Source organism: Notechis scutatus, chromosome 1 (assembly GCF_049901735.1).
Source record: "Notechis scutatus isolate UNSWTSFEM ecotype Mainland chromosome 1, rNotScu1.2, whole genome shotgun sequence".
Taxonomy (NCBI): Eukaryota; Metazoa; Chordata; class Lepidosauria; order Squamata; family Elapidae; genus Notechis; species Notechis scutatus.
The window spans coordinates 277,795,952-277,823,009 of NC_142009.1; the positions used below are offsets into that span (position 1 = coordinate 277,795,952).

Genomic DNA, 27,058 nt, shown 5'->3' on the forward strand with positions numbered 1-27,058 from the left:
TCCAGTAGGCCTTTTCTGCCTTTTTCAAAGTCTGACTACTGCTCCTTTTACCGCAAGCGACGACCAGGTGTATATACTTACAGCCCTTCTACGACCCTGATGTATAACTGGTACAGTACTGTTCTGTAACTACCTTTCCGAGAGACTCTTCCCCGCCCACTATCCCTGACGCAGCCCTTGCTGGCGTTTCGGCGATTTGTCCAATCACGGCTCCGGAAAGCTGGCGATTGTCCAATCACGGCTCCGGAAACCACGATGACGAGCGCCGATCTGGCATGCTGGGAACTGTAGTTCGCTCGACTTCCATCTTCCGTCCGGAGAAGAGAGGTTCCTAAAGAGAAAAGTCCACGTTTCCCAGAAGCCAAATCGCTGTCGGGGGAAACGAAGGAGTGGAGGGAAGGGAGGAAAAAAAAAAAAAAAAAAAAGCTCGAGCGAGAATCATCCCGGTGGGGAATTGTCTGAAGAAGCGAGTCTTGAGGGAAATGGCGGTCGATAAAGAACTGCTGGAGTTGGACCTCTACGCGCTTTTGGGAGTGGTCGAGAAAGCGACGGATAAAGAGGTTAGGGAGGCCTGAGCTGGGGAAAAGGAAACCGTACTTCTCAAGCCCGTTTGATAGACGTTAGAGGCGGTCCGGGTTTCGTTTCCCAAGCCATGCATAAAACCAGGCGTATTAATCTCTCTCTCTCTCTCGAGGTCCCGCTGATAAGTGAGCTCCGGGGCCCGGTGTCTGAGGTTGGGGCCCTCCCGATGTATTGGATTCCAAGTCCCATCGTTCTCAGTTGTGATGGGGGTCGCGGTCCAATGCATGTGGAAACGGTCCACGGGGTGAAAAGCGGCCCTGAATGGGTTTTACTACAGGAGTAAATGGGGCTATTCTGCAAACTTGTTTAAAACGTGCCAGGACTCATGGCCTGTCCATTAACCAGGGTAGGGATTGTTCGTTGGTTATTAGTTTCGTCGTTTGCTGGTGGTTTTCCTGTCTTCGCTAAATGGAGATTCTCAGTCATCCAGGTCATGGTTGTCCCAAAGGTGCTTTTCCAAGAGGCAACTGGACTTTCTGGTTTTTATTTTTCTTTGAAGACGTTTCGCTTCTCATCCAAGAAGCTCCGACTGGATATAAAACTTTCCCCGCCATCCAGTCAGAGCTGAAGAAGCTTCTTGGATGAGAAGTGAAATGCCTTACAAGAAAAGAAAAAAACAAGAAAGTCCACTTGCCTCTTGAAAAAGCACCTTTGGGTTTTCCTGTCTTCCTGGGCCAATATTTGGTTGTGCCTTAGAAGGCTTGAAGAACAAGAGCCAGGACAAGCTTTGCGGAGAAGGTGTTAGCGGTTGGTGGGCGTATGGGTACAGGGCTAAATCCAATATTTACTTGGTCAAAACTGCAGGGTGATGGCCTCGTGTTCCTATGATGCCCTGCACTTGAGATTATGATGCCCTGCGCTTGAAATAAGTATTCCTGCAAAGCTGTGGTCGATCCAGATTTCAGTGGAAAACATTTATTTAGCAAATTTATATACCCCTCCCCATCTCATTGAACATGGCTCTGGGGCGCATACAACCCTCACTGACAATTAGAACAATAGAACAATGATTAAAACAATTGAACACATTTTTAAAAAAAGATTAAAACTAAGCAGAATAACAACAGTCACTAAACAAAGTACAGTCACCTCACCAGGCTCCCTGTGGGATCCCTAAAGGTGTAGGAGAAAACTCCCATTTTAAGAAAAGTTGGGTGGCATCAGATCAAAAATCTCTGTGGTCCAACATCCTGTTACCACAATGATTGATGATGATTGATAAAAAGACTGTAGGAAATTTAACCTTGTGTCCTGTAGAAATTGTGTCCTGCGGTATGTTTCTTGACGTACTTATAAAACTGGCAAATTAATGTAAATTGGAATATCTAACAGTCATTACCATTAGATGTTGTACAGTGTTGGTGGTTTAATGAAATGAAGTAGATCTGCAAAAATATATTTGTTTGGGTTTAAATTTGCTTTAGGATGGGGAAATCAATTTTTATTGAGTTATTCATTAGGAAAAGCTGTCTGTTTTTCTTATCTCCTTTTTCACTAACTATATTCCATGGATATATCATTAAAAATAAGCTTTACTGAACATTGAAATATTAAAATCTAAGAATTATTTTACTAATTTCATCTTTTAAGCATCAAAACAAATGCAGGAGAGATAGATGAATGGACAAACTTTTTAATTCTTTTTGCCATGTTAGTTTTTTAAATCCAATTTCTCCTGTTTCTAGCAGCCCTGAAAATTTTATATTTGGGGGGGAAACCATGTAAGATACCTGTTCGTTTTATCTTCCATAAAATATGATTCTATTATTTTATCTCATCAGTTCATTGAGTCCTCATCAGATACATCTCAGAGCTCAGCTGCCTCTTTTTTGGATTTCACTAAATTGGAATACGTCTGTCTGCAATCACATTTTGTTCCACTACTCAGTTCTGTCACTCCCATTTGGAGGTTTTTGCACTTGCAAGAGCTTCTGTTCTAATAATAATCTGGACATAAAATGGTGATATGCTGTCTTCACTATTTCTACGGTAGTACAGAGCTGGAAATCTCGATTGTTCTCTGATTTAGGCTTCTCCCTCTGTCCTGTTGCAAGTTACTAAAGTGATGGAGATTATGCAAAAGATTTTGGCTTGTAGCTGACTTTCTCCTGAACCTTTCGCCAGGGTTCTTTTACCTCTGAACATGTAGGAGAAGAACAGTAGTGTGATTGATGGAGTTTGAAAGAGAGGATGTATATGACTGTACAAAAGAGATTCACATTCACTCCAATATTAAATGCTTGCTTTGAATTGTTACAACATATCATGATCATACAAGTAGTCTTTGTTTACTGACTATTGAGTTGACCATTGCAGTTACAATGGTGCTGCAGAAGTAATTTCGTGATCCATTTACGACCTATGATACTTATGTTGTCCGCTAGATGGTGCTAAATTACCATAAACATTTGGATAGTATATTGGTAGCTGGGTATTAATATGCCATTTCTGAATAATTTAATTTCCTTTCCTGTTAGCTGTTACATTAGAGAATATTACAGGTAATAAAATAAATAGAAGTAAAATTTTTAATTTATATCTATATTTTAAAAATCATAGTTTTTAATGTCAGAGAAGCGTAATGCTGGAATTTATTTGATTTGTCAATCACTTACAAGGTAATAGATATAAGAATAAACATGAATATGAATACAGGAAATAGGTACAAATAAATGGGGACAATCGGACAGGGACGGTAGGCACGATTGTTCACTTATGCACATCCCTTACAGACCTCTTAGGAATGGGGTGAGGTCAATAGTGGATAGTTTGAGGGTAAAGGAGTTGGGGGTGGGTGGGTTTGAGGATGTAACAACAGAGTCAGGTAGTGCATTCCAGGCATTGACCACTCTTGCTGAAGTCGTACTTTCTGCAGTCAAGTTTGGAATAGTTTACATTGAGTTTGTATCTGTCGTGTGCTCTTGTATTGTTGCGGTTGAAACTGAAGTAGTCATTGACTGGTAGGACATTGTAGCAGATAATTTTATGTGCTATGCTTAAGTCCAACTGTAGGCGGCATAGTTCTAGGTTGTCCAAGCCCAAAATCTCAGGCCTGGTGGTGTAGGGCATTCTGTTGCAAGCAGAGAAGTGTAGTACTCTTCTCATGAAATACTTCTGAATTTGCTCAATTGTATTAATGTCTGATACACAGTGTGGATTCCAGCTGAGCTGTATTCGAGTATTCGTCTAGCAAAAGTTTTTCATGCCCTTAGTTAGCAATTCAGTATTACCGGCGGAGAAGCTTTGTAAGATTAGATTTACAGCCTTAAAGCCTTTTTGGCAATGCTGTTGCAGTGAGCTCTGGCACAGGTCATTTGATATGAGTACTCCAAGGTCCTTGACAGGGTGTCAACGAGGTCATATCTGCCTAGCTTGTATTTGGTGTACTGATTTTTTACCATTGAATTGAGATGAAAAATACAATCAGATCTATCAGCCTAAATTGAGACACAATTCTGGACAGACATAGAAATTCTAAATTCTTCTGTATATTTCTTTTATAATTCTTTAAGCTGCAGTCATGGCCTTTGCTTGTGGATTAGGAAACTTGAGAGTATCTCTCTTATAAAAATCAATAAAATAAACCTGATGTTGAACACTTCCTGATTTGCCCACAGATGTGTAACTGCAATTTTTAATTTATTTACAACAATTAGATTCAAAGAGCTGATCCATTATTTGCCAAATATATATTGCAAAACACTTCCTAAATTTCTTTTCAGCAGATACAGTAATTCTAAAAAGATATGTTGAAAGCAGAATAGATTGAAAATTATTCATACAAGTATAGTGAGCCTTCATTATTCACAAAAGCTGTTCCAGACAAATATGAAATGAAACTTATCAAATATAGTACCAGATAAGAAAGTTGCCTTGTCAAATATTTTATGTATTTTCCTAAACAATTACAGTCTGCATGGTTACAGCTCAGTTATGCCCCTTTGCTCTCTCTGCAAGAAACATTTATATAAGATAAATAAGTCATACCTTCACAAATATTCAGTGATATTTATCATAGATACTTAGTTGATTCCATGTGCCAAAGACGTATTTTCTAAAGAACAGATTAGTACAGTTTTGCCTTCCCTCCCTCTCAGGGATACTGTTTGAAACATTAAGAAAAAATGTTAAGTAACCTTTATGGAGATTGACATGCATGTGATTTGTCCACCTTGATTCATCCTATTGTCTCTCTTTAAGGAGTAAGAGTAAATATTAAATGTTTCAGTTTATCCTAAATATTGTAATGAATCTAAATACTAATCCATTTCAAAAGTAGATTTTCCATTGCAATGAAATCAGATATTTGTAAAATGTTGGTACTTTTTTAAAATTATGCAGATATACTTGGGCAACAACAATACATATTTGCCAATTTTTGAAATTATATCATTTTTCTGTGAGTTGATATTATTTACCATTACTTTGAAAGCTGATACAGTTAGCTGCTCACACTGTTCACTCTATCTTCTTTCTGCTACAGATTAAGAAAGCCTACAGACAGAAGGCCTTGACCTGTCATCCAGATAAACATCCAGATAATCCTAAAGCAGGTATGGAGACTTGTGATAAAAATCTGTCTGGCTGTTTATCATGTCCATCAGAAGAGAATAGATTTTTTTCCCTCCAAACATATAATGATATGTAACAAATCTGAAATCAGTTACAGTTAGGCAAGATGGCAGTTTCTGTGAGACAGGTTGCAAGATATAAACTGGATATAAACTAGTTTTCCCATAGCATTACAGATCCGGTACTAATCTCTCTCTTAGAATTAGAATTCTTTTATTGGCCAAGTGTGATTGGACACCCAAGGAATTTGTCATGGTGCAAGGGCTCTCAGTATACATAAAAGAAAAGATATGTTCGTCAAGAATCATAAGCTACAACACTTAATAATGGTCATAGGGTACAATAAGCAATCAAACCTTACTCAACACCATCATTTAGGTGTTTACATTCTCCACATGTGGACAATAGGCAACCTAGGGTTGTTGACACTTTTGCTACAAGTTTACTCTGAAAGGAGAGAAACTTCCACTGTTAAGAGCAGAGCCCGTCTCACTGTTGCTGCAGTGAAACTGTTGAGCAGCAGCAATTATCTTCGTAAGTGCCCTGAGTCAAAGTGAATTGGGCAGCCATATAATTTTTCATAAATTAATAAAATTAATCTGCATTGCTGAACAATTGATTGTCAATAGTTTAGTTGATGTAGCTCCATAGCTTCCTTTATTTATGAGGGAGATCCAGTTTGGTCCTTAGAGTAGGTCTTCCTAATAGATTGCCTCAAAGGCCTACCTTACCAATGATCTTTACCACAGATACTGCCATCATCATTACCAAGGAGCCCATCACTGCCAAGGAGCCTGTCAGATTAGTCTTTAATCTAGCAGTACACATACTTGTATTATCACTAATGTACCCATATCTTTTCAAATGGCCTGTCATAAAGGCAACTCTGGCCTCAGAGCCATGCTGGGGGAACAAAAGGTTATGGATTAGAGGACCTCCTGTATTTCATTGGGGGCAGGATTAGTTTTCCTCCCACTCTCTGCCTTCTACCTGCAAAGTGTAGTGCTTTTAACCTTCTAGTTCAGAGATCAGCCAAGGCAGTCTTGAATTGTTCATACCTGTGAAGGATGATCCTTTTGGTCCTTTTAAGTGAGAATTGAATTATTATCTTTATTTTTGAAAAATAACTGCAATATTTAAGGATGTAGAACTTTGGAATCTTTGTCTTTAATTAGATATAAACCAATAATACCAAATTGATTTTTAAAAGATAGGGCAAGTTTAAATTTTAAAATAAGCTTAATTTCTGATGTTATATGATGCTTGGTCCTATTGTGTTAAATCTTTTATCCAAGTAAAGTGAATAAATGATACGTACCTAAAATGATACAAATTTCCCTATGTTTTTTTTTTTTTAATGTTCTGTAGCTGAACTCTTCCATCAGTTGTCTCAGGCATTAACAGTTCTAACAGATGCAGCAGCAAGGGTAAGGACTTTGGTTCTGTGTTACTAATGCAAACAAATTTTGGTTTTGTCATTGCAAATTAGTGCTTGAACAAGCAAATACCTTTATATGCACATTTTTCAGCTGCTGAAAATCTACCTACCTATTGCTATTATACAGGAATATCCATTTTCCTATAGACATTTCAGGAAAGAATATTAGTTAGAGAAAGGCTCAGAAAAATATAAAACAGGTAGACAATTTTGTTTACATCTCTTCCCTCCACCAAGCTTTCCATATTTAATGTTTTCATATGTGTAATACTTGACATTCAGTTCTGTGTCAACTCCCATAGATGTCTAAAACTAAATTTATTAGTGAATCAAATATGTACTTAAACACCGTATAAAAATAACATTGTGATTTTACTTCTCTGTGCAGAGAATACATCTACTTCCCTCACTAATATATTCTGGATCACTTCCTTTTTCTTCTTCTTTTGTCTTTGGTAATGAAAGATACCGAAATATATAGAACTATCACAATTCAAATAGATAAATTTAATATTTTAAATAGATGATTTATCTTACCTTCTTTCAGTATGTTTTGTCCTGTTACTTTTTTTGTAGGTAGCCTATGATAGAGTGAGGAAAGCAAAGAAACAAGCAGCAGAAAGGACCCAGAAACTTGATGAAAGAAGGAAGAAAGTTAAACTTGGTATGTTATATTAGACTGTTTTTATTGAGAAAATAAATTCCAAGGTTACAGGATCTTTATAATAATATCAGATGTACAGTTCATTTACAGACTGCATATTTATATATCATTAAGGCTATAGGTGCAGTGAAATATACTTACAATCAAAATAGTTTTATCTTATTCCATTTTTTTAAAAAGGTAAGTTAATTTTCTATACATTTTGAAAATATTGTTATTGAACTTATTGAGATTATTAAAAGATAAATATATCCATATAAAGAGAAAGTAGAAAAGATAAAAGTGCTAGATACACGTAAGGAGAAAATAAAGTTAAACTTATGACTTCTAATCTTTACCACAGATACAAAACAATTTTTTTATCATATCTCTCCCTTTAGAATTATATGAGTCCCATGTTCAACACTTTTTAATCCAGAAATCATCACTACCATTTTTGTCCATTTTCGGCAAAAAGGTTTCCAATCTTTTATAAAAGTACAAACTGTTTTGTCCCTAAACAAACTGTTCAATTTTGCCATTTCTGCAAATTCTGCCATCTTCACAGCCTATTCCTCCGCTGTTTATACTTCTATATTTTCTCATCTTTGTGGTATAATAACCTGCTATCGTTATAATATAGAAAACTGATTGTCCATGAATCTTTTCTAATTGTGTATTAAGAAATCATAGTAAAGTTTTTACTCGGTTTTATGATCTGAATATTAAATTTTAAAAAATTGCATCATATGCATGTGTTTCCAGTACCTTTTCATTTTTTCGCAAGTCCGCCATGTTTTTTCATGCTTTTCACATTTTCAACTGTAATTAAAATTACTGTTATCTGTCCTACACAATTTGTCTGGTGACATATAGCAACAGAATATCATTTCAAATTATAAGATACTGAATTTCAAACCTTTTTGACTACATTCTCTTTCATTGATCCATTGTAACTCAAGTTCTTTGCCCATTTTATCATACACTCTTTAATTTGTACTTTTTCAGTTTCAAATCTTAATAAAAGTTTATGCATTTTAGCAATTACATGTTCATCATTTATATAGTATATAATTCATCTTTAAATTCTGTTTTATGGTCTATATCTGGTACATATCTGTATTGAATTTTTCTCTTAATTATATTAAAACCATTGAAACTAAATCCCTCTGCAATTAATTCTTCTACTTTGCTGTAGATCTTGAAACTCGGGAAAAAGAAGCTAACTCCCAGGTTAGCAGGGCAGAGGAGATTGAGATAACTAAAACATTAGAGCAAGAGGTAAGGTTATTGTGGTAAACAGATATTATTTTATATGAGAGGCTTCAATGCACAGGCAAACAAGCACAGTATTTAATTCAGTGGAAAGCACTTGCTTTGCATAGATAACATTTCAGGTGTCAGTTTTTGCATCTTCCAATATAACTTTTGTTTGCAACAATCTAGGAATTCTCCAGTAAATGTAGAGATTGTTAAGCAATATTATAAAATAATATGGTATAGACAGTTTTCTATGTTCATACTTCACACATTAAAAAAACTTTTAGTTGGTTTAATTTGATCGATAAATAGAATGTGGAGCTAGAGAAATGATAGGTCAACTTCTTATGACAGTTCCCCCCAAAATTGTAAGTATATTTTTTTATTAGAGACAGTTCTTAAAGCAATATTGCCAGGATTTTTCTTTTCTGCTACTCATCCCAGATCCAAAGGTTACGTGAAGAGGGATCTCGGCAACTGGAGGAACAACAAAAACTCATCCAGGAACAAATCCGGCTTGAGAAAGAGCGAATACGAAGTAAGGCCAAGCAATATTTTGCTTGCTTTTTAGAGATTGAATGTTTTACGCTAATTCTGACATGGAGCTTTTTTTAAAAAAGAGTTAAACTGAATTCACTAAAACGTTTTCCAAACTAAATGCACAGGATTGCATCTTATCTTGTAACATGACTTTAGACAGTTGTTTATTTTCCAAGAACTTTATACCTATCATAAAAGTGAGGAAATGAAAATTAGTTTCATGAATGTTAATCAACAGCTTTGTGATTAACTGTTTGTTGCAATATCTTCAGTGCCGACTGACATGACAGATTTGCTTTTCAGTCTTTCTACCAAGGGTTTATTTTTCTTTATTCTTACTGACTATGATGCTTTATCTCTGGGAGTACAGAGTAAATTAAGACACCTGTTGATTTGTATATCAGGATAGTATAAATTTTGTCTGTAATAGAATACTTTAGATTGGGAGATCAAACAGTGTAAACTGAACTAGAACACTGGACTTTGTTCAGCCAAAAGTTAATCTTTTTTAAGTTCAAAACTATTGCAACCATAATTTCATTTTATTTGATTTCTTTGAGGTAAACAAGATGGGTATGGAGGGCATGGCACAGGAACACCCAAGCTCAAAGTAAGACATCCCCAAAAATTTGAGCTATGAAGAAAGATGAACAACTAATTTATCATTCCATCAGTAGAAGCCACATGGATCGCCTGCAGCCTCCCACACACAGTTGGACTGCCCTTGGCATCCTCGCTCCTTATGGGAATTGTCACTTACTTCACCTTAATGTGTTCCTTGCACTTTAATCTAGAATCTAGGCTCTAGGATAAAGGTAATTAGAAGTTAAGTCTCTGTCACTTGGAATATTGACAGATTTCCAGATGCTACTTGGTGTATGTAATAAGTTTTCGTTATTCTAAAATGTTATTTATTATGCTTCCATATGCCTCAAAGTGAAAGTTCATTCAACATTCTAATTCATTACACAGTATTTATAGTAACATTAGACAACCTGTAACCTATTGTGTCATTGTTTTCTCATTCTGTGGCTTTTGTTGTCGTTCTGGAGATGTCCAGCCCTTTCATCCTTGATTTCTTCATCTCCTTTGCGCTTTGCTTTTTGTCTCTGTTCCTGAAGATATGCATTTTTTTTACTCCTTTGTCTCTTTCTTCTGTGCCTTTTGTTAACATTCTGAAGACATGCATGCCTCTCGCCCTCTGACTCTCCCTCCTTCTCTCATGTTATTTGTGATGACTGATCCTGGAGACATACAGCCCTGCCCCATCCATTTTTGTACGCTCCTTCTTACAGTTTCTCAATGACATTTGATGTCATCTGTTGACCATGTTGTTCTCCCTCTTTCCACATGGCATAATGAAACTGACAATATTTAAAACAAAATATTTTATTTTTTAACCACAATGCTATATGGTACCCATCATCACCTCAGAAGAGTTCCAACATTGTGCTGGCTTGCAAAAAGCCAGCAGGGAGTTTTGGAAATGACAGTCATATGACTTTGCCTGATTGTGGCAGTGCAGCAGCACAGCTGACTACAGCAGTGTTGCAGTACTGAAGTGACCACAACCTTGCCAAATTTCATTCCCATGGGTCCCGGATTTTGGATACATTTCTTTAAGTTAACCTGTTTGAAGTACATTGGTCCAAAAATTGTTGCTCTTACGATGCACCGTTTTCCCCAATTGAGGGTTGAAACAGACAAACAGGAGAGTTTTTGGAATATGTAGATAGAAATGAAAATAAATTGCGAGTTTGATATATAGTAGGCCTTGGACCTTGTACTATGTGAAACTAATGGTGGCTTTTCTCCATCAGCTTCGATGGAAGTGCAAGAAAGAAGATGAAACTAATGGAGGTTACTCAAAAGAAATTCTACTGCAAATTCTACAAAAGGTCCTGTCTAAAATGCCTTACCATAATTGGCATTGCTTAATATTATTCAAATTCATATGGAACAATAAAGTAAGCTTGTGGTACATTCTACTTTGGCTTGAATGAGCTATATGCAAGTGCATTCAGTTTGACCTATCATTTGAACTAAAAATCCTGGTTTATTTTCTTCTACAGCTGAAGTCCATGATTTGGTCTTGTATTTTGAATTATAGTTTTTTTGGTATCTTGATTAGAACAGCACTGAGCAATCTGGGGATTATTTAACTATATATGCAGTAGTAGGAATAAACAAATGAAAGCAGACAGACTAAATTCCTTAGCCTGTGTCTATTCATTGTAGAAGAGTCACCAGAATGCCACGTTCTTACTCTGTATAATTATGGCCCTTTTGTAGGAATGAGCAAATATTTTTATATAAATTATTTCATAAACCAATGAGATTATACCATGAGCATTATAAATCTTTTCCAGATAAGTTAACAAAGGAAGGTATTGCTTAATATGTATTAATATCTAATGTCACTTTGGTTAATACAAATTCATGATAGGCCTGCTCCATAGAATCCTTTGCTTAATCTAGCAATTTCTCTTTAACCAAATATTCTAGCTGTTGATACATAAGATTTTTTTTGTTTTAAAAGCATTAATAAAAACATGATCTCATATATAGGCTTTATAACTGTCCCATTCAGTATGTAGAGTGGGTGAATCATGATTAATCTCAAAAAATTAAGTTTAATTATGTAATATAACTCAAAAAGCTATTCTGTTATAACAAAGAAGACCTAAAATACCACCTTCCTTGAACTGACTTTACCTTTTTTAAATTGAAGGGTTAATATGACCATATATACAGTAAGAAGAGGATGAATAGAAAAACTTAAAACATTCCAATCATCAAGAGGAAATAAATAATAATTTAGTCTAGGACACATCCTATGAATAAGAAATAAACGTAAATCTCCTTCCCCAAGGGTAAAATCAAACATATAAATTACGCAATATGATATGGACTGTTAGTGAAGCAGAATTATCAAACATTAAGGTAAATAAAACTTTATTTACATAATATCTTGCTTTGTTCTTATTAATACTTAAGGAGCAACTGCTCAGACAACTTATAGTCTTCCTGATAATATATGACTGTCCCTCTGCCCTAGCTAGAATGATCAGTAGGAGTTGCTGTCCATTCATTTTTGAAAGGCCACTTATTGCCTATCCTTTCATTAGAATAATTTGGCTGGTGCCTTTTTTTCTTAGAGTCTGTATCATTTCTGGAATATTGCCTGTGTGAATCAGTGTCCCCTATAATAAAATCTCTGAAAAACTCAGCCTACATCTTACATTACATTTCTTCTTGATTCTGATAGTATGGTGAAGTTCTTAATTTGCTGATCTCTAACAAGAAGTCTGGAAGTGCAGTTGTGGAATTTGCTACAGTGAAAGCTGCTGTAAGTTATTTTTGTTTGCATTTTAACTTAGAAATATGGAGGTGTATTATAATGGCTACACTAATGCAAGAGGTTCTGCAGGCAATTATTGAAGAAGGTAGCATTATAAAATACGGATAGTTCATGTTTAACAACCACTCATTCAGCAAACATCCAAAGTTACAATACACTGAATGAGACTTACGACTAGTCCTCAAAGTTGCAGCTATCGCAGTGATTCTATGGTCATGTGATTGCAATTTGGATCTTGATGACTGGCCTCTAATTATGATAGCTACAGCATCCCATAGTTATCATCATTTGTGATCTTCACCAGCAAAGTCAATGGGAAAGCCAGCATGAGGTCACAAATGGTGATCATGTGACATCACACACCTATCAGAAGAATATAATGCCAAACGTTGAAGAAGGTTTTCAGAACTCAATTCACAAGGAATCTGGTTAAAAGAGCAAATCCTATAGCTCTTTCCCCCCTCACTTCCCCATCTTTTGGTATGTTTATTCTGCTGCTAGAATAATTAGCAAGAAGAGAATTAATGTTTGCATTTACATTCATTGGAGAGGAAGATATTATAACAGACGGGCACTCAGGAATATACATTGAAAGGAATGTACTAGCACTGTTGTTTGCATAGTGTGCTGATGGCTACAAGCAGTGAGTTGCTTAGGAGGCAATCGAAAGCATTTTGTAAAACTGATTAAAGGGTCCCCCTCTGTATCAGACAGCTGTGCAAGCTAGCTGGAGGGTTCTAATCAACTAATTAAGGTCACAGCTGAGCTTATTAATTTGTCTTTAGTGCAGTTTAGTTATGCACTACACAGAGAAAAGCAGCTCTGGGGGAGAGATAGCTTGCTTAGGCAATCTCTGTTATGCCAGAGAGGACAAGAAAAAAATGAGTCAGGCACAGGACAAGGCCTCCTAACTGACTGTAAGGGTGAACACTTGATTGAGAGAGAGATATTGCAATGGTTGTAAATATAGACATTGGTTGCAAAGTTTCCTCAGTGTTGTAATTGCCAGTAGTCACTGTCTGAGGTAATTGCTAATTGAAGACTGTGTATAGGACTGGTCTTTGGTAAAGATACTGCATGTAAAATACAAAATGTTTACAATAGTTGAGAAACCACTCTCCAGTTCCTATGGGGGTGAATGTCATTATTATTATTGTTGTTGTTGTTGTCATTTTGTTGTTGTTGTTATTGTTATTCTATGTAAAATGCCATTTTTGGTATGGGTATCTATTGATATTTAAATGATAGATATTGAGGTCTATTGAAAGAATTACAATATATTGTAAAATGATGCAATCAACTATATCAGGGGTCCTCAACCACCAGGCCGCGGACCGGTCCCGGTCCATGGAGCACTCTGTACCGGGCCGCAAAGAAAAAAAAATTAAAAAAAATGGCGGCTTTCTTCGCCTTCGGTGAATGCTGCTGGGATCAAGGACACAAATGAAAGAAGGGGAGGGAGGAAGCAACCGAAGCCTGTCCTGCTCTCTGGTCAGCAGCTTCGGTTTCCTCCCGCCTCGTTCCTCTCTCAGTCGCTCTCTCGCTGCTCCACCAGCCCAGGAAGAAATTGCTTCAAAGAAGCCGGGGGTGTGGCTTTTCCTGTCGCCGCAGCTCCTCCGAAGTGCCCATTTACCCCCACCCCCGTCAGCTGCTTCAGTTCAGTGCCCGTTCTGCCTGCCTGCCTGCCTTCTTCGCTTCGGAGCAGCTTCGGCTGAGAATAATAACTATTCGCCTCTTTTTATCAGCGAAGCTGCTCCAAACGAAGAAGGCAGGCAGGCAGGCAGAATGGAGCACTGTGGATTGAACCGCGGGTGGGCGGGGTGGGGGTAAACGGGCGCTTTGGAGGAGCTGCGGCGACAGGAAAAGTCACCCCCGGCTTCTTTTGAAGCAGTTTCTTCCTGGGCTGGTGGAGCAGCGAGAAAGCGACTGAGAGAGGAACGAGGCAGACACCTGAGGGAGGGAGGGAGACACCTGAGGGATGGGGCTGAGGGAGGCAGGGCCGAGGCGCCCCTGAACTTGGTGGTTTGCTGGCAGACGTTTTATTACCCGACTAGATAACAACATCAGATGTTACCTAGTCAGGTAATGAAACGTCTGCAAGCAAACCACCAAACTCGATTCTCCCCCCGGTCCTTGAAAAAGGTGTTTGTGCTTGAAACTGGTCCCTGGCACAAAAAAGGTTGGGGACCACTGAACTATATTATTCTCCTTCTACTATCAGTTGATATGCTATATCAAGCGATATGAATTAATTTGGCAACTTGGGAGGGAAGTCAAAACAAGCCTGGACTGAACTTCTCAGTTCCTTTGCACACAGCTATTCAATTATTTGCCTGCAGCTATTCTTCTTTTTGCTCAAGTTAATTACTGAAGCAGGGATCAATGAAATACAGATGATCACACAATGTTGTTTGATTTTATCTGTTAGGAGATGGCAGTGAAGAATGAAGTTGGCCTAACATACAATCCTTTAAAAATCACCTGGCTGGAAGGTCAACCACAGACTAGTACAGTGTTTGCTGATGGCACTATTCACCCACATATATCCCAGGTAACAACAATACAAACTGCTTTTATTCTGTTTTAAAGTATAATTTTATTTTACATGTATTTGAGTGCTGCCAACGTATTTCTCACATTTCTGATTTGGAAGCCACATGTTTTTCTTTTCAAATTTATTCTAACTGAAATAAATATAAGTTTGTTTTTAGTTTGAGATTCATGTATACTCATTAGGCTAGAATTAATACAATTGCTGCTAATTAGGAATGTGGAATGAAATATCCACAGCATTTACTTCGTTGGGGTTGGTTACAGAAGAAATATTATTAGCAGCTGAAGAAATGGGAGCCTTGGAAATAGATAAATGTGATAGTTTTTTTCTGGTAAGGAAATTAGGATAAACAAGTAACCCTCAAAGGTTCCTTATACTGGGAACTCATGCTTTAGGCAGAGGTTGGGCAATCTATTTAATGCTGAGAGCTGCTCATGTTCTCAGATTCAGAGCTGCATGCACGTGCATGTGGATTGCAGATTTACCTCCCCCTCCCTTCCCAGCTATCTCAAGCAGAATTGCCAGAAGGGAAACAACACAGCTTCTCTATCTTCTATGGACCACACCTTTTGCAACTATGGACCATAGTTACCTTGTCCCTACGCTCAAAATAAAAATTATGCCTCTAATTATTGGGAACGCTCAATATTTTTAAGCAGCTCATTAATTTAATACGTAATTTTTGCAAATATGCAGTATAAAATATCTCAGATACAATCTCTCTGAAATGTAATTTCTCTTAAATATCTTAACTATACTTTCAAATCTCCAATTAGGCTAGGTAGACTTGTAGACTTTTAAATAATATTTAAAAAGACACTTTTGTTCTGTGGTTTATAATGTGATCATTTTTTTTTCTGTTTGTTGATAGCAAAAATGTGTTTTTGTGAAATATGAATATATCTGCAAATAGAATATTTTTAAAGTGTTCATTTATTTTGATTTTATGTCTTCCATCTATTTGACACAATTAGAAAATAATCTGTTAAATAATTTACAGACACAAAGCCACATGGATGGATCTAGGTGATGGTAGGAAAACTGAGGAAAATCTGTAGATACATTGTAAATGTGATATTTGTTATATTATTGTAAGCCGCCTAGATCAACCACACAGCGGGATAGGTAGCAAAATAAATAAATAAAAATAATTCTACAGTAGTCTCCCCTCCCCCGCCCCATCTTGACCCTTCCTTGAGTACAACTCCCATCATTTCCAACAATTATTGTACATATGTGAACTGGAAATATGTTCCTGTCCCCATTTCCCACCCGAAGTGTTGTGGCCTCAACTCAAACGTAAATAAACAAAATTAAGAGACTTTGGCCTTAGGTTGGCCTCATTTTTCCTTTGCACTTGTCCTGAATACAGTTTTCTGGCAATATGTGGGTGAAAAAAAATAGCTGTTGTGTACTTAATGAGCAGGTATATTGCCAGCTTTTTTAAAAGAAGCATTTGTTATGTGTGATAATAAGTAATAATTACTTACTACTTTGCTAATAGGGAATTCGATAATTTGGGCTTAATTCACAGTGGCTGGTCCTGAGAAACTGCTTTGCAGTAACTCTGATGTTTATTGCGCCTGTGTAGCTCCACCTTGGACATATTTAGAGTTCTTTAGAGCAATTGCCTTTCCACTCCTATTCCACAGGGCTGCGTTTACTGACATAGTTTATGTCGACCAGAATGCATTAGAGAAAAATGCTATAGCCGGCAATACTCAACTGGATAGAATCCATCAGAAAACCCAGGTTATATGGGTTATTTGTTACTAACTTAACAACTGTAGTTATTCACTTAACAATTGTGACAAGAGAGATTGTAAAATGGGGCAAAACTCAACAACTACACTCCTTTGCTGATCAATGGAAATTTTGGGCTCAATTTTTTTTTAAATGCTCACGAGATTGGTAGAGCTATTGCAAGCAGTCCCAATATATATTATTGGTACTAAATCCCGTTCCTAAGAGTGAAAGAGAATCAACTGACTACAATTAAAAGTTGTTGCTCATGTTTTGGTAACAGAACCCTGGTGTTAAGTAGAGATAGTCCTTGACCTATGACCACAATTGAGCCCAAAGTTTCCATTGATTAACAAAGTAGTTGTTGAGTTTTGCCCCATTTTATAATCTTCCTTGCCACAATTGTTAAATTAATAACTGCAGTTGTTAAGGTAGTAGTATGCATATGCACCAAAGACAAATCCTTTGTGTGTCCAATCACACTTGGCTAATAAATAAATTATTCTATTCTATTAAGTAAATCTGGCTTTCCCATTGACTTTGCTTGTCAGAAGGTCGCAAAAGGCGATCACATTATCCTGGGGCATGTAACTGTCATAAATACATGCCAATTGTCTAGCATCCGAATTATGATCATGTGGCCATGGGGGTGTTGCAATGGTCATAAGTGTGAAAACTGGTCATAAGTCACTTTTTTCAGTGCCTTTATAACTTCCAGTGGCCATTAAAGAAATGGTTGTAAGTCAAGTACTACCTATATTGCTTATTATGTCATTGAAGATGGCAACATCTAGCTAAATTGGCCTGATTTCAAAAAGCTAAGCAAATCAAACTTGATTAATATTTGAATGAGATTTTACCAGGATATCAAGAGTACAGTTTAAAATGACAAATTAAAAAAAAAACAGTACGGAAGAACACAGAGGCAGATCTCTTCCGTATGTTGCCAAAAAACATGGGTGTCACCAGGAGTCAAGAATGATTCAGGAGAGACATTACCTGTTGCTTCTTATGAAATATTTTCTTTCTTACTTATTTTGTCTTTTCTTCTTTTCAAGGGGCCATTTGACATGTCTTTGCTAAAGGGTTAAAAAAGAAATAGGTGCTCCAATTAAGTATATAGCTTATAGTGGTGAGGTAGTTGTACTAAATAAATGAAGTCCTTATTAGATTGCAGAGTTTGGGCTGTTGTGTTCCAATATTAATAGGTGATCCATTGCTGAATTATGTTTTTGACTACACAGCAGCAATTTAATGCAATTATATTGCAATTTATATCAGGTCATGTACTTAGTGTTCATAGTAGATTTCCTGCTAAAAAATAGGAAATAAATGTATTTTATATCAGTATATTTTTAGATTAAAAGGATAAGAGAAAGGTATTTTATCCTGAAGGAATATCTTGCAACTGAACCAACTGAGAATAATTAAAGAGATAAGCATCTATTCAGTACGCAGTTAGTCTGAAAGAAGATTGTGGGTCACTTAAAATTGCAGAATGGCTCTACATTCAAGGAAAACATCCGTTCATCACATAATACGGACTATACGTGCGAGCAGTTTCTGAAATCCTTAAATTACAGGTAGACCTCAACTTACAACGTCTCATTTAGTGATCAAAGTTACAACAGCACTGAACAAAAGAGGCTTATAACCAGTTTTCACACTTGCAGGATCCCCAAAGCCAGATTCGCTTAATAACTGCATGATTTGCTTAACAGCTACAGTGACTCACTTAACAGTTGTGGCAAAAAGATCATACAGTGGGATAAAATTCACTTAACAACTGCCTTGCTTAGCAACAGAAATTTTGGGCTCAGTTGTGATCATAACCCAAGGATTATCAATATTAGAATAATTGAAAAATGTCTTGGAAGACTCGATACCTATTGTTTATTTTTCCAGATAATTGAAGAATATTATCTTGGTAGGAATTAGTTTTGCAAGAATTTAGGAAGAAATAGCTAACCCATTCTAACAAATTACATAAAATCGATAAAATAATTAAAGACTAAAAGGTGGCAACTGTGACTAACCAGATGGAATTAAGTGAGGGGGTCTCAGTTTCTTTCACCAAAGGCCTGGATGAACAGCCGAGTCTTCGTGGCTCTTTTGAACAATCACAGAATGAGGCCATCTGGATCTTGGGAGGAATCTTTTTCCAGAGGACAGATGCTGCTACAGGGGAGGTGTCCCTTCTAGATCCTGATATAGGACTTAGTTTAATTGAAGGAACTCATCACCTCTGCTTTGCAGAATTGAGTTGGCTGGGCAGATGCTATGAGTGACAGATAATGTAATAGCCAGATACTATGTCATACAGGGTTTTATAGGTAACTAACACCTTGAATGACACCCAGAAGTAAATGGCAACCAATGCAACTTGAAAAGCAGAGGTATTACATGGGTATATCAAGGCATTACTGCCCATATCATTGCATTCTGGACCAGTGGAAGCTTCAAGGGCAGTTCCATGTAGAACATGTAGTAGTCAAGTTCTGAAGAGATTAGAGCATCTGAAGGGCCCTGTGATATATAAATACGTATATTTTTTCTTTTGTGTTGTTTTGTCTCGTTTGTGTTTTGCTTTTTATATTTACCCTGCTTTGTATGTTGCAAGTTTTTCCTTCAGTCTGTTAAGTATAATGGCAAAAAAGAATGAAAACTAAAATAAAGAGAGGGCAACAGAAGTCACCAATTGGTTTGGACTAAACCGCATTTAGTCGTGTTTATGATAATCAGTTTTGTGGAATAGGTGAACATCCCCTATGGATTTATTGTGATCACATGCCACACAATATGTTAAAAGAGCTCAGTAGCTAAAAATAATACCTGCCCCCAAGTCTGTCATTTCTCCTCTGGGCCTGCAATTTACATTGTGCTCGGAACTGGAGCAGTTTGTTCTATCTCATTGATTTAATGAGAGGAAAATGTTTTACAATTACACTGCTCAAAGAAACCAGTGGGAAAGTACCTTCCTACAACTTCCTATTCTAGATTTTGTGAAGTAGTTTCTCTTCAGATTCCTCCTATGTACCTCCCCTTTTCTTGTCACCCATTGGGTTGATTTATCCATTTGATGGTAATTATAGGCCTATATTGTACAAATGTTGTCATTCTTATGCATCTAGGAGCAAACATCTTGTGGTTTGAACCTGTTTGTGGGCAATCCCCTTGAAGTATGTAATGCTATAGATTTTTTTGTGTGTGTGTGTTAGAAAAATGAGATAATTACAAAGTCTGGCTATATTTGTTCTCATCCTGAGGAAATAAACATGAGCTCATTTTTGACACTAACATACTCATCTGACTCTGAAGTTAAAACAACAATGGAAGCCCTTCTTATATCAAGAATTCATGTCACAATTAAACTTTAAGTATGCAGCAATAGGTGGAGTTCAGAATTCAGTAGAAGTATGAATAGCATTAGTCATGTTTGCATCTGTCTAATGCAGCTGCTTTAATTTGGCAATAAAAGTGCTGTGGGACTCTGATCCAATTTGGATGAAGTCCCTTGCTACTCTCTACTGAAACTACGGTTTCCTCATCGCAGTTTTTTTTAATTGATGTGACTATAAATCACAATGATGTCTGCAAATGATTGTTAGTAGTAGATACATTACTTGATATAATAGGGTAGCCTTTCCCCCCTCCCAAATTCAACATCTTTCAGGTGTGTTTTCATCACAGCAATGATCAAATTGATTGGAACTAGTACAATACTTTTGAAGATGCCAGCCTGGAAAGGGTAATATACTAAGGCTTTTCCGTTTACCTATTAGATGAATACAGGTCACTGGAAATTGAAAAATGTGCAAAGGAAATAAAGCAAATTGGTTTAATAAAGAGTAGCATATACATTCCCATTTTATATTCATAGTATGACATAAATGCAGTTATTAATTCCCCTAATCAGTTCCCCCAAATGAAAGGAAGAAATTAGAAAAATTCTGTACTGGCACAAAAGAAGATAACCTTCATATTTTATAATTCCTATTTCATTATTGGTAGACTAGCACTCTTGCCCTCTGTGTCCTATCAAAATCTTATGTATAACAGTTGAGCTCTGAGATATTTTAAGATTATTTTACCCAAACAAATCCATACATTCCATATGACACAGAGCTTCCTCTAACCATCTTCCTCTTACACATACAAATATTGTCTAGAATTTCTGATTGGTTAAGTATAGAAAGTCTATTGCCTGCTTATCAAAATGAGATAGAAAACATAATTTACTTAATATCAACTTATAAGAGATGGCATAAACTTCTTTGGGAACAAATTTATTTTAAAAAGAACCAAAAATAACTTAGTCTATTAATCAGAACAGTCACTATGAGTAACTTTTTATTTTAATGAGAATTCTAGCTAATTTAATAATGAATTCTGTTTTCTGAGTGTTTGTAAAACATCATCCAGGAGTGAGGGTCCCAAATCTAGTGTGAAGGAAAGGAAGGGATCTGATGGATCAAAAGGAGGTTTATTGTTCCTGGAGAAAGTTTCAGAGTTCATGGTTTGGGCTTTGTATAGATCGGTTGGTGTTTGAGTAGCCTTATGAAAATGACAGGAAGTGCTTAAAAAGGAGATATCTGTAGAGGAAGATCCTCTGTGGTCTATTATATCGGGGCAGCTGGCAGTGTCCAGATATAAGCGAGGTGGTTTGGGAGGTGGTTGTGTTTTAATGGTAAGATTTTGTTCACTTTGACATGAAAGATAGTCTGGCTTTTCTTTGAAATTTCTTAGGAACCTCTTTTTGTCATACTGTTCATTGGAGTCTAATGATTGGCTGTTCTGGTTCAAGATAATAGCCTGGTTGCCCAATTTCTTGTTCCTCCTGAATGAGAGCCGCTTAAAGAAACCTGAGGACCTAATAGATCCTCTCCTCCATGTGTCCATGTTGAGAGAAGTCGTAAAGTGATGTTTGCTAAGTAATCAATAGTCTTCAGGTAAACTGAGGCTCCTGGAGTAGAGAACTTCTTTCTTGTTTGCTAGAAGAAGAAAAGAGATATTAACAAGCAGGTCTGTGTATTCAAAGTTAGGACTTGCATGCATTCTTAAAAAAAAGAATGTAAGGAATGCCGCAAAAGTAATTTTCACAATAATTCTCATTGCTAGAATTCTGCAACCCTACAAGTAACTAAGATTTTGAGAAGAATACCGAGTAAATGTAGTTTTTTTCCCCATTTTTTTTATTTCAATCTACATATAACAACAATACATTAACAGTGTGGCATCAATATATCATACATCTCTCATTGCATTATATTCATATTAATTCATATTTCTTCAATATTTATTTTCAGCCTTACTCTCTCCAAATGCCTACCACCATATCAATTAAACATACCTAATAATTCCATTATTCAATTTTCTCCCTGTTTTCATTTTATTTTTTTGAAATGAAAAATTCTCATTTGGCAAGCAGTGTGGTTCCAGGTTTCACATCTCAGTACAAATATGACCATAGTTACCTATTCATTTTATTCGTTTAATTTCATATTGCATCATCCTTGTCATTATTAAATATTAAGCTTATCTTATCCAATCCCAATTAATGTTCTCGTATCTTATTTTCCAATATTATCTAAAATTCTTATCTTAATTCTATGTTCATTTATTCAATTCCAAATCCTAATATACCGTATTTATCGGCGTATAACACGCACTTTTTTCCCCCTCAAAATAGGGGGCAAATGATGTATGCGTGTTATAATGTTAAGAAGCCTTCGGTGAATGCTGCTGGGATCGGGGATCAAGGACACAAATGAAAGAAGGGGAGGGAGGAAGCAACCGAAGCCTGTCCTTCTCTCTGGGTCAGCTCTCTCAGTCGCTCTCTCGCTCCTCCACCAGCACAGGAAGAAACTGCTTCAAAGAAGCGGGGGGGGGGCTTTTCCTGTCGCCGCAGCTTCCCTGAAGCGCCCGTTTCTCCCCCACCCCCACCCCGTCCGCCCGCCCGCCCGCCCGCAGTGCTCCGTTCTGCCTGCCTGCCTGCCTTCGTTAATGGTTGAATCGGAACAGCTTCGGCTGAGTAAAAGAGGCGAATAGTTATTATTCTCAGCCGAAGCTGCTCCCAAACAACCAGAAACTAAGGCAGGCAGGCAGGCAGGCAGAATGGGACACTGTGGATTGAAGCGCGCGCGGGTGGGAGTGGGGGTGAAACGGGCGCTCGGAATAGCTGCGGCGACAGGAAAAGCCCCCGCTCTTTGAAGCAGTTTCTTCCTTGGATGGTGGAGCAGCGAGAGAGCGAAGCCTCCTTCTCTTCTCTTCCCCCGGTCCTTGCAAAATTTTCTGCTTGAAACCGGTCCCTGGTACAAAAAGGTTGGGGACCACTGATTTACCTTATAAGTGGTAATAATATTAATAAAAAAAAAGTTCTGAGCTACCCTTATTTTGCTTCAAAGTTTTTATTTAGAAATTTAATTTTTTTTCCTGAAATTTCCCTCTTAAAATGAAGATGCGTGTTATACGCCTGTGCGTGTTATACGCCGATAAATACGGTATCTCCTTCCATTTTTCTTAGTATATTCTCAAATCTTATTTTACAATGTTATCTAAAATTCTCATCTTCTTTCTATTATCATTTCTCATGTTATTATTATTATTTTTCCTGTCACATTTGTCATTTTCTCAATCCTTATCCATAAATATAGTTGTCCCCTCTAGTTAATAACTTGAGTTAACCACCTTCATTCTTCCTTAATATCAATCTCCCTATCTAGTATAAAACAGAAATATATATATTTTTCTCAGATTCTGCATTATATTTTCTCTATGAATCATCCATACATTACAAAATACTATTTTCAATACATTCTTATACATCCCAACATATTAGCTTGCGAAATCCCCTTCCTTATCCCTTTTCTTTCACCCATTATCTCTCACTCTTTGAACAATGTACCTTCTTTTCATCCTTGTTTGTTTCCTGTTCCTCTTTATTTTCTGGTCCTTTCCCTTAATTCCCTTTTTCCCCATTCTTATTCCCCTCCTTTTCTCATTCCAGTTATTAAACTTTTCTGTCTCCCTCTTTTGATTTTTTCCTTTGCACTTTCTTTTTCTGCTTTTCCATTGTCTCTTTATCCATTTTCCGAACCATTCTCCCTTTTATCATAAATTTTTAATTCTAATTCCTTTTCCCCCCGCTTAAATAATTGTTGTTCATTTTGTTCTTCTAAGTTGGCTTCTTCTTTATAGAACTCCTCCCCCTCTGGTTTATTGTGTTCTTGTGTATGCTGAGTTACCATTTCTAATTTCTGTAATACATAATTACACATTTAAAGTTTGATTTTTATCATGTCCGTTGTATCTTGCATATCCGATCTTATGTCTTGTGAGTCCAGTCTTATATCAACAAGTAGCTCCTCCATTATATATTCTCCTTTTTTCTTTTTCTTTCCTCTTCCTTAATAGTTGAAATCCTCTTCGATAGATATATTCAATCCCAGAGTCCAGTATCTTCAGCCAATATCTTTTGAGTTTATTCTCAGCAATTCATACTCTTGAGTCTTTATTCTAATTGGCCTCCCAACTCTTTCCCAAATTACCGGGTGGTTCTATGACAATAATAAAGTTCCTTTTATTTTCTTTCAAGTTACAAGATCCAAACTCTTTAAAAGACCAGACACTCGTTTTAAAACAGACTAAAGTTTTCCTGTACCATCAGGTGGTGCTCTTGAGTCTTTTTCTTTTTAACTTTCTTAATTGAATATAATATTTTTATTAAGTTTGTTAATTTCAATCATTAGCTATTCTTTTCAACACACTCAATTCCAGCATTTAGTTATGCCCTTTAAGTGCCCACAGTTCAATATATGTCCAGTTTAATTTTTAATCCTTTGTTGTGTTAATGTATTTTCCTTTAAATTTCTCCTCCAAATTAGTCCAATAGAATAATCAAATCCAAATTTAAAAAACAATTTCTTTCTCACTTTCTCTGGCCGCTGCTTCCACATACTTTCCTCCAAAATAGCCCTTTAATTTGATACCGGGATACCTTAAAAGCGATGTCCTTTGCCTGGTTCATACTCTGCTCGCTACTTCTCTCTCCAGCACAAAACTTAGTTTCCTGGAGTGTTCTTCATCTTCGTGGTGGCCATTTTCGGACCAATGCGGCAGCTTGTCTTTGGGAGGAATTTTCCTGTCAGGGAGGGGAGTTGCAGCTCCCCTCAACCCTCCAGGCGATTTCCCCCTTCTTCACCACCCCACCAGGGTGGCTCTGGTCCCGATTGGGACCCTCCAGCAAGTGAGCTCGGGTGAAACCACGCACAATCGCGGATTCGCACCGACTCCGACGAGGAACAAACTGGAAGTCAGTAAGTGTAGTTTCTGATATCAAAGCCCAAATGTAAGAAAATGCTCTGCATCTTAAACAGAAATTTATTTCGGAATTAAAAGTTTTATTACTGGTATTTTTATTATGCATCTTTACATACCTAAGCACAGTACAAGACCTACAAAATATTTACAATTAATAAATTCCAGATTCTTTTTTTTTAATACCCCTGAATGCTTATTCCAAGTCCAAATTCACAGAAGTACAATAGAGGTGCTTTCAAATCAAACTTATTATTATTAGGGTATGGTATTGTTACATTAGCCAGGAGTAGTAGTTTGGCTGCCAGTTTACTAACTGTGTTGTGGTACATACACGTTTCCCAAGATGCGCCATAGGAGGGCAAGCTGGCTTCACACCAGAAAGACAAGCGGCTCCTGCAGGTCATCCAAGGTGCCCCTCCCTCCACTGGAGCCGCCTCACAAATGGTGTTGCAACCAGGAAGGTTCAAAGCCTGTAGAAATCTGATGGCCTACATTAAGCACCAGCTTGTCTCCCCACTAAAGTGGTATCTATTTATCTACTTGCATAGAACATGCTTTCAAACTCCTAGGTGAGTAGAAGCTGAGGCAAGTGACAGGATTTCTCCCCATAATGCAGTGCTAGGACTTGAACTGCTGGAACAGAGACCACCTCCAACATCATTAAATCACTATATCACACACACACACACACACACGTAATTTTCTTAGCAGCAGTACAAAAGTGATATGCTATTAATTTCTTCTGGGATATTTTCCTACTTTCCCGTTCAGCCGTATTCAATCTGACGGTCTCTCATCTAATATTAACTAGGTTCAACTCTAATTGACCAGCTGCTGCCATCTAGCTAGATATTTATAGTTAGCCCAGCTGTTACAAACTTCAGATAAACATCATAGTTTTAAATTCTACCTGCAGTGGTAAAAAGTATGCCATTCTTTGGGAGTGAGCTGATTCCCCAGTCTATACCCCATTGTTATAAATCCCTTTGCATTACTTTGCATCATCTTTCTGTTTCATTACATTATACCCCCCCATTCTACATCCAAGCCTCCTCCTCTGTTATTCCTGTTTCCACAGTCTCTTCCACATCTTTCAGTAAATGTCTGCCTCTCTTTTCACTTCCTCACACTCAATTCAGTTCTTATTTCCTCTTTCGTTGCTCCATAAACTTGCAATAGCTTTCCTTGTTCTTCTCATCAGGCCTTTTGCATTTATTCACATTTCCTTTTTGGGTCAAGAACTAATACATAACCTGGGCTTGCTCCATTTGATCAACCTTTCAGTAAGCAGTCTTCCCCGTTTTCTGCTTCTTAGTCTGTGATGTAGAACTTCATTCACACATTGACCAGATGATGCCTATTGCATAGGTGTTAGGCAGATAAGGAAGATATGGAAATTTCCATTGTTTCTTATTTGTAGCCTGCCATCCTTACATTACCCATCTTTACTATAGGAAGGTGTTCTGTATCTTGGCTTCCAAACTGTGCTGATATATTGAATTTGAATGAAGGTTTAAATACTTGTAGAACACTACACCTGGATCACAAGTTGAACTGTCACAATAATGAAAAGTATCCAACTTCCTACTGTGAAAAGTTCACTATGGCCCCCCGAGAGAGAGGCATCTATTACCAAAAAATACCAGAAGGATTTATAAATTAAGTAATTATGGCTTTATTTTATTTAAACAAAATAAAATTTAGAATTAATACTTACAGTGAGATGAACCAGTAGAGAAGCAGCCAAGTGGGGAATACAGAAGGAAGCCCATCCAGTTCAGTGCACATTGTGGTTTCATTCCTTGGCAGTCTTTGAAAGATCATAGCATGTTTTCAGATTCCTTTGTTTCAAGCACCTTTTCTTCAGCACCTACTTTTCACTTCTTGCTCAGCCACTCATATGTTCTGTGGGTGGTAATTCCTTTGTGTGTTTTCTATGCCAAGCCCTTGCTGACTCAGTCACATCAGAAACTGGGATTTATACTATTACCTAATTGCCTAGGTTGCAGGAAATAGGTGTGTATGGGCGTTGGTAGAAGTTACCAT

The 27,058-nt window shown here is 37.1% G+C and overlaps 2 protein-coding genes across 2 annotated transcripts in view; one reads left to right on the plus strand and one right to left on the minus strand.

Moving 5' to 3' along the window:
• The first annotated feature begins 248 nt into the window (after window positions 1–248).
• DNAJC17 (DnaJ heat shock protein family (Hsp40) member C17) overlaps window positions 249–27,058 on the plus strand; it is a 32,666-nt gene continuing 5,856 nt past the window's right edge. Inside the window, exons 1-10 of the mRNA XM_026664578.2 lie at window positions 249–560; window positions 5,066–5,135; window positions 6,523–6,581; window positions 7,169–7,256; window positions 8,434–8,516; window positions 8,940–9,033; window positions 9,596–9,645; window positions 10,856–10,933; window positions 12,304–12,384; window positions 14,825–14,947. Coding sequence (XP_026520363.1) covers window positions 483–560; window positions 5,066–5,135; window positions 6,523–6,581; window positions 7,169–7,256; window positions 8,434–8,516; window positions 8,940–9,033; window positions 9,596–9,645; window positions 10,856–10,933; window positions 12,304–12,384; window positions 14,825–14,947 — 804 coding nt within the window. The 5' untranslated portion in view covers window positions 249–482. The remainder of the gene's footprint in view (window positions 561–5,065; window positions 5,136–6,522; window positions 6,582–7,168; window positions 7,257–8,433; window positions 8,517–8,939; window positions 9,034–9,595; window positions 9,646–10,855; window positions 10,934–12,303; window positions 12,385–14,824; window positions 14,948–27,058) is intronic.
• C1H15orf62 (chromosome 1 C15orf62 homolog) lies at window positions 21,031–26,865 on the minus strand. The gene is made up of 2 exons (XM_026664579.2): window positions 26,730–26,865; window positions 21,031–21,684 (listed from the first exon to the last, which is right to left on the minus strand). Exon 2 carries the CDS (start codon window positions 21,590–21,592, stop codon window positions 21,065–21,067), a length of 528 nt encoding a protein of 175 aa, XP_026520364.1. The 5' UTR covers window positions 21,593–21,684; window positions 26,730–26,865; the 3' UTR covers window positions 21,031–21,064.